The 8,068-nt window shown below is 40.2% G+C and overlaps 1 protein-coding gene across 1 annotated transcript; it reads left to right on the forward strand.

The window, feature by feature from the left end:
• The first annotated feature begins 272 nt into the window (after positions 1 to 272).
• On the forward strand, positions 273 to 7,225 carry LOC307138132 (uncharacterized protein). Its single transcript, XM_079836282.1, has 12 exons — positions 273 to 1,547; positions 2,273 to 2,346; positions 4,456 to 4,657; positions 4,767 to 5,066; positions 5,168 to 5,221; positions 5,304 to 5,354; positions 5,458 to 5,529; positions 5,683 to 5,760; positions 5,844 to 5,927; positions 6,077 to 6,297; positions 6,464 to 6,623; positions 6,712 to 7,225. Exons 3-12 carry the CDS (start codon positions 4,456 to 4,458, stop codon positions 6,861 to 6,863), a joined length of 1,374 nt encoding a protein of 457 aa, XP_079692408.1. The 5' UTR covers positions 273 to 1,547; positions 2,273 to 2,346; the 3' UTR covers positions 6,864 to 7,225.
• The last annotated feature ends 843 nt before the right edge of the window (positions 7,226 to 8,068 follow it).

Genomic DNA, 8,068 nt, shown 5'->3' on the forward strand with positions numbered 1-8,068 from the left:
TGTTGTTGTTATTCTTTGTTCTACATATTCGGAACTGTACCACAATGCTTTATTATTTTTATTTTTCTCTCATTGTACTTTTTGTATTGTACTTGTCTATAAATGTACTAATTTAAATAAAAACAAAAAGAGAAGTACCTCCACCGGCCGAGAGGGGCAGTATACCTAAAAAAGACGGAAGACAAACCGGAAGAAGTTACCCTGCGTGAGTTCACATATGAAACAGATTCACCAACAGCGGCCGTCCACTCATCACACGGTTTTAGTATTTGAAGAGAGAAGATTAGAAAATATCATCGACTACGAGCGTTTAAGTAAGTACATGTTTCCTTTTTGTGTAACGCAATATTATGTTCATTTTTTTTACATAGTTTTTAGTTTATCTTAGTCATCTATTTTCTTGCCCAACTAACGTTGGTCAAGCTAAAGTAGGCTTGTTTACATAGTTGCCTATTGTTAATGTTACTATTAACTTTCTGAAGAAGCTACATAGTTTCTTCCAGGCATTGAGTTTTTTTTCCCCTTCTTCTAAGATACATATGTTTATACGAGTGTGAGTACAGTATGTGTTTTACGTTAGTTTTGGTCGAATACGTAACAAGTCCCTGAACTTCTTGTATGGACAATTCTGCCCCTTATGTGGTAATGTAGACCCAGCAGTAGATAGCGAAATCTTTACGACAACGAGTGATCAGAATAACTTGTTGTTTTCTAACTAAACAGAATGATGTATATACCGGTAGGTTGTTTTAATTTGTTTGTTCCGACACGCACGCTGTTAGTGTAGTGCACAATGCAGTGTTAGCTAACACGTGCTGTTTCGCCTTTTTTACACACTGAGTTCAATCATGTTAAAATGTATCTAGCTACTGTAGGTAAGTTAGCCAAAGCTTTACATCTAAAAAGACTTAAGTTTAACGTTTGGTGTTTTCTTAGAAAAAATTACATGCTGCTTGTCCAGTAGCAAGAGTGGCTAACAAGTGTTAGCTAACACGCACTGTTTTGCCTTAGAGAAATGTTACACACTGAGGTTAAGCAATGTTGCTAGTACATGTTAGAAATGTAACTAGCTACAGTAGGTAGCCAAAGCTTTACACCTAGAAAGACTAAGTATAACTTTTGGTGTTTTCTAACAAAACAGAATGATGTATATAGGTTATTTAAATGATTTTGTTAGTCCGAACAAGCATGCTGCTAGGTCAGTTCACAATGTAGTTACAGTGGCTAGCAAGTGTTAGCTAACGTGCTGTGTTGCTACTGTTCTTCTTAGCATTTACGGTGATTTATGAGTTATTTCTCTGAACTGCTGTACTTTTTATGTTTGAGGATAATGCAGTTTACTTGAATCACTACACTGAATGAATACATTTTACTGTTCCACATTTGCCTGACCAGGTTTTTCCCCCACAGCATAGCTACTGTATATTCTGTATATAACGTTAACAATGCGGTTTTGTTCACATTTTTTTGCAGATACCTTGACCAGAGCATAAACGGTTATCTTCACCCAAGAGACCTACTGTTGGACAATCGTTTCGGCTTTTAAGGTAAATGCATTGTTAGTCACAATGTCTAGTTACTGGGCTAAAAGGAGAAGAATATTGAAAGGAGTTGAGATGGACAAACAGGAAATTGCAGCTGCAAACAATGCTCTACTTGCTGTTATTCCGGACTTTGACCAAGTAAATCCTCCTGTTAATGAACATGGAATGGCTACAACAAGCCATGGACAAACAGTAACCCCTGAAGCACAGAAAAAATAACATGCTGCTTGTCCAGTAGCAAGAGTGGCTAGCAAGTGTTAGCTAACACGCGCTGTTTTGCCTTAGAGAAATGTTACACACTGAGGTTAAGCAATGTTGCTAGTACATGTTAGAAATGTAACTAGCTACAGTAGGTAGCCAACGCTTTACACCTAGAAAGACTAAGTATAACTTTTGGTGTTTTCTAACAAAACAGAATGATGTATATAGGTTATTTAAATGATTTTGTTAGGCCGAACAAGCATGCTGCTAGGTCAGTTCACAATGTAGTTACAGTGGCTAGCAAGTGTTAGCTAACGTGCTGTGTTGCTACTGTTCTTCTTGAGTTATTTCTCTGAACTGCTGTACTTTTTTTGTTTGAGGACAATGTAGTTTACTTGAATCACTACACTGAATTAATACATTTTACTGTTCCACATTTGCCTGACCAGTTTTTCCCCCCACAGCATAGCTACTGTATATTCTGTATATAACGTTAACAATGCGGTTTTGTTCACATTGTTTTGCAGATACCTTGACCAGAGCATAAACGGTTATCTTCACCCAAGAGACCTACTTTTGGACAATCGTTTCGGCTTTTAAGGTAAATGCATTGTTAGTCACAATGTCTAGTTACTGGGCTAAAAGGAGACGAATATTGAAAGGAGTTGAGAGGGACAAACAGGAAATTGCAGCAGCAAACGATGCTCTACTTGCTGTTATTCCGGACTTTGACCAAGTAAATCCTCCTGTTAATGAACATGGAATGGCCACAAGAAGCCATGGACAAACAGTAACCCCTGAAGCACAGGAAATAACTGTTGATGAGGTATATGAATCTGGTGAATTTTCCTCAAGCACAGAAGATAGTGAAGATGATTGCCTAAGGACACAACTGGCAGGGTGGGCTATTGACAACATGATCCCCCATGTGGCACTTGGTAAGCTTTTAACCATTTTGTCCAAGGATCATCCAACCCTTCCTAAAGACCCAAGAACCCTTCTGAGAACAGTGACTTGTGTTAAAACAACAGAACTCTCAGGTGGTGTGTACCATCACTCTGGAATTGAAAGTGGAGTACTATTGCAGTTGTTAGTGTCTCCTGAATTGCAGAAGTTGACGTCAGTTTCAATGCAAGTTAATGTTGATGGACTTCCACTTTTCAAAAGCTCAAATGCCCAGTTCTGGCCAGTTCTTGGTTTAATTGAGCAATACGTGAGTAATGTCCAGCAAAACAAACTTCCATTTGTCATTGGTCTCTATTATGGGAAGAAGAAGCCAACCAGCCTTCACTTTTTGAATCCTTTTGTTGAAGAGGCACAGCGACTTGAAGCGGAAGGAGTTCTGTTTGAAGGGAGAGCACTTCCTTTCAAAATATCAACATTCATCTGTGACGCCCCTGCTCGTGCACTTGTTAGAAATGTGAAAGGTCACAGTGGATATTATGGGTGTGACAAGTGTGTTCAAAAGGGGGTCCACTATGAGAACAGGATGACCTTTCCTCAAACAGATGCTACTCTAAGATTAGACAATGCAGTCCGTGACGAACTTTCTGATGACAGTCATCAGTGTGGAGAAACGCCATTGGCATCGTTGTCTGTTGGTTTGGTCACCCAGTTCCCACTGGATTATATGCATCTGGTATGCCTTGGAGTGACAAGAAAGTTGTTGCATCTTTGGCTAAAGGGACGGCGGCTGACAAGATTTTCGCCCAGCATGGTAAAAGAGCTCTCCAGAGTACTTCTGACCTTCACACCTCATGTTCCGTGCGAGTTCAACAGGAAGCAACGATCCATGGAAGATGTTGAGCGTTGGAAAGCTACAGAATTCAGGCAGTTCCTCTTGTACACTGGACCAGTCAGCTTAAAAGGCCTTGTACCAATTCAAGTGTACAACAACTTCATGCTGCTTTCAGTTGGCATCACCATCCTACTGAATGTGTCCCTGTGTGCTGACCTAGCAGACTATGCACACAGAATATTGGTTCTCTTTGTTGATCACTGCAGCAAGCTTTATGGGAAAGAACATGTGACATACAACATGCATGGATTAGTGCACCTCAGCCAAGATGCCAAAAAGTATGGTGTCCTTGATAACATCTCATGCTTCCCATTTGAAAACTTCCTTGGGCGCCTGAAGAAACTGTTGCGCAAGCCTACACAACCATTGGAGCAGGTTGTTCGCCGATTGTCGGAGAGAAGTCAGCACAGAAGAACAAACATTTCCAAAACAAGGTCCTTGAGAGAGCACAACCATGGACCACTCCTCAACGGTCTTTCTGTGAAAAAGCAGTATGAGGAGTGTTACTTTCAAGACTTTGTTGTGAAACGTTCAGAGGGAGACAATTGTGTCCTGTTGGAAAATAAGGACATAGTTGTTATACAGAATGTCGTCGTTGATGAAATGGACAACACTTTTGTCATCTACAAGAGGTTCCGGAACATGGTCGATTTCTTTACTTACCCTGTGGAATCCTCCAAGCTAGGCATTTTTCATTTATCGGGCCTATCAGATACACTCCGCTTTACGCATACAGCAAATGTGCAGAAGAAATATTATCTTCTTCCTTGTCCGGATGGAAAGGCTGGTTTTACGTTGATCCACTCATAAAAAATTACTGCTTTTTTGAAGGGGTGAGAATTGTAATGTTATTGATTTTGCCTGGAAATTAATCAAAAAGTAGACTTTATGCTAATTTTTCTTCTATTTTAGATGCTGTTTGCCATTGTTCAGTTTATTGATGAGGAGGATCTGCCATTTGCAGCGGTTCCGCAAGTGTGGCTCAGTGAGGGCATGTGCTATTGGCCCCCATTCAACCTCCGCAAAAAAGAAAAAGGCAACAATTTAACCATCCGCTGCACGCCTCCACACAGCACCTGGGAGAAACATAACTTTAAGTTCATGAAGGGAGCAGGTAAATGGATCTGACTTGTGCATTTGTTTTTCCTGCATTTCATCTGTGTAATTGCTTTGTCAGTTTATGGTGTATAACTGACTCTTTCATTCATTATTCCCTGCTCTAGAATCTTGGCAAGAGGCGAAGAGATATTTGGTGCGCTTCCAAACAGGTTCCAGCATTGAAACGACAGACGATGACAAGAAGGGAAAGCGAAAGAGAATATCAAATTCCAAGTACAGACCCCAAGCCTCTTCTGATGAAGAGGAGTCTAGTCTTCCAGATGCACCAGCAGTGCTGTCGTTTCGGCAACCTCTTTTGAGCTGTGAAAACATTGTTCCGAGTAACACGGTTTCAGTGCTGCCCGATGCTCCAGAAGTTGCATCAATTTCCGAAAATGTTGAGCCATCTGTAGACTTCAGCGTTGGTATGTAGTATGTATTGCTGTGATGCTTGATTTGAGATCTGCCACTAAACTATACCCGTTGTTAGATTTTCAAATTTCTGTTTCCTCTTTCTCTGAACCAGGTTTCTCCCCAGTAACCCAGACTCCACTTCACAGACCCAAGAGTTTGAGTACAAGTAAGTGATGTTTTTTGTCTTTGAAACTATTGCTTGTATTTAAGATGAGGAATCCTTTGATCCATAATCTGTTTTTCATTAGGACACTTGATGGGTTACTCTCCCCAGCCGTTTCTGGATGAAAGGTGTCGAGGTGTGTTGTACATTCCATTAGCTTTGCACAGTTCAATTATTGTTTCATTACTGAATATGCAATATCTGCAGTGAAATTAAAGCTGTTATGTTTGCTCCCCCAGCTCGTCAAGTACTAAGCTTTACACCCCCAGCAGCAAATTTACCCTGGCAGCATAAGGGTGAAAACGCTGGAGGTATGTACACATTTTAACAGTATGGAAAATCGTGCCTTTTAGTTGTTTTATTTATATATATATATATATATATATATATTATATTATTATTATTATTATTATTATTATAATAATAATTATAATTTATTATTAATTTTTTTTTTTTTTATGTAGATTTCCAGAGACCCCAGGATGAGATCCAAGCCCTGAGGGAGGAGATCCAAGCCCTGAGGGAAGGCAATGCACGAGCAGGTGAGAACATGCACTCTTTCTTAAATTTGACTTTTTTGACTGTGATATAGGTCCAAAATTACCAAATGCCTTTCATTTTGTAGCTTCGGATGGCAGCGGCTCACTTCAAGAGCAGGTGAAGCAAATTGGGACTATGTTGACGACGTTTGCTCGTACTGGGCAATCAGGTACAACTTGCAAACAACACCTGTGGTTGTTGGTTTAATTCCCACTGGGGCCACCTGTACATGTAGTAGACCTAGATGTAAATGTCATAGTTTAGTAGTTGAGGGACCAGGACTGACTGCTTTATTTTTTATTCTGTGAACCCCTGTAGGTGCAGATCAGACCCTAATGCTGCGACGTCTTGGAGAGTTTGGCGATGTTGTGCGTAGCATGGACAACAAAATGGACACTATGCTGCAACATTTCAGTGCCAATGTGTCTGTTGGAGAGTTATCCCTGCCAGGGGGTCTGTTACTCCCCCTAGACACCCAGGAAGATTTGGCGTTGCTTGACAACAGTATGAGGCAGGATAAAGAGCTCCAGGAACGATTTGTAAGTGTGCTGGTTTTGTTTATAATGCTGTAGGGTAATCTAAAAAGTAAAATTTAAGATTGTACACTGCATATTCTACAGTCTGAATCCACAGCCTGTCACATTTTTATATTTATGTATGAAGCTTCAGAGATATGTAATTTGTAACACTTTTTTGTATTTTCAGCTTCGGTTTTTGGCAATAAAATGTGGGAGGGACCTAAAGACAACCGTGTGGCGAATGCTTCAGAGTATCTTCTCTAATCACCTTTCAATGAATACAACCTGGACGGGTGTAGGGGATAAAGCATGTTTTAGAGACATGTTCCTGAAGACCATTATTCAAAGTAATATATGTAAATTTGTTGTATATTTAAGTAGATGTTTGTGGCCTTATGCCATTCAAATGGAATGACAGATCTGTATTTTCTACAGGAGCCATCCGGAAGAACCCGGCAACCCAGGATGCCACTGATGAGGCTGTCCAGGTTAACGTTATGCGTTACCTGAAAGGAGCATCGGACCGTGAAGGTGGAAAAAGACGCCGCACAGCTGAGAGGGACCCACAGCCGACCTCTTACACCTAGGCTGACTACTGACACCCCTGCATCACTGACAACTGGAACCCTAAAAGCATTCCCAGTATCATCCTAAAGAAGCCAGAAGTATCAGGCTGCTCTCAATCCACACTCCTCACTGTGGAAATTACTTCTTTTTAAATTACTTTTTCTTTAGTAAATTTTTTGTTGTTGTTATTTATAGGCCTATTTAAGCTTATTTATTGTTCTGTTATATTTCATCTTATTTATATTTCATTTATATTTTGTTATTTATAGGCCTATTTAAGCTTATTTATTGTTCTGTTATATTTCATCTTATTTATATTTCATTTATATTATCTTGTATCATTGACTGTACTTTAAAATGTGGAATTAAAACGCCAAATGGGAATTTGTCTGGTTTGTTCAATCATTATCCTTCATAAACTGCATGTTACAAATATATGAATAATAAATAAATAAATATATATTATTTATTACACAATAAGCGGAGGCAGATCGCTCGAAAATAGCGTTTGCCTCCGACGGGCCGCCGTTTGGTATAAAGGCGGCGGAACGGCGGTTTGCCTGCGGGCCGGCGGCGGAACGAAGGCAGTAGGAAGCCGGCTGCCGCTTTTAAAAAGCGGCTGCCGCCGGCGGTGCGCCGTCAAACGTGTTTGCGATTACGCAATTCTGACGCTTCTACTGCCGCCGGATCACCGCCGGTGGTCCGCTGACTCATTGCTATCTGGGAGACAGTATTCTAGGTTACTACTTGTGGAGCTTTTTTGTCCAATAATTAAAAATTCAGTTTTTTCTGAATTGAGTTGCAGGAAATTACCAGTCATCCAATGTTTTATATCGGCTATGCATTCCGTTAATCTTGTGAATTGGTAAGTTTCTTTAGGGCGTGAAGAAATATAGAGCTGAGTATCGTCAGCATAACAATGAAAACTAACGCCATGCTTCCTAATGATATCTCCCAGTGGTAGCATGTACAGGGTGAAGAGTAGCGGTCCTAGCAGTATCACATCAGACAGAGCATTGTAGTGTCACTGAGGAAAAGTTATACTCATTCACTGCTATAGGAGAAGAAGAATTGACTAAACTCGTTAAATCATCAAAATCAACAACATGTATGCTTGACCCTGTACCGACTAAGCTATTGAAAGAGATGCTACCAGAGGTCATGGATCCACTTCTTAATATCAATAATTCATCTTTGTCATTAGGATATGTACCGAAAACTTTTA

Source organism: Gobio gobio, assembly GCF_949357685.1.
Source record: "Gobio gobio genome assembly, chromosome: 15".
Lineage (NCBI taxonomy): Eukaryota > Metazoa > Chordata > Actinopteri > Cypriniformes > Gobionidae > Gobio > Gobio gobio.

Coding starts and splice junctions, on each gene's coding strand:
- LOC307138132 (XM_079836282.1), top strand. CDS start 4,456: ATGCTGTTTGCCATTGTTCAGTTTATTGATGAGGAGGATCTGCCATTT. Junction 5,355..5,457: donor TCTGGATGAAAGGTGTCGAG/GTGTGTTGTACA, acceptor TTGCTCCCCCAG/CTCGTCAAGTACTAAGCTTT. Junction 5,530..5,682: donor TAAGGGTGAAAACGCTGGAG/GTATGTACACAT, acceptor TTTTTTATGTAG/ATTTCCAGAGACCCCAGGAT.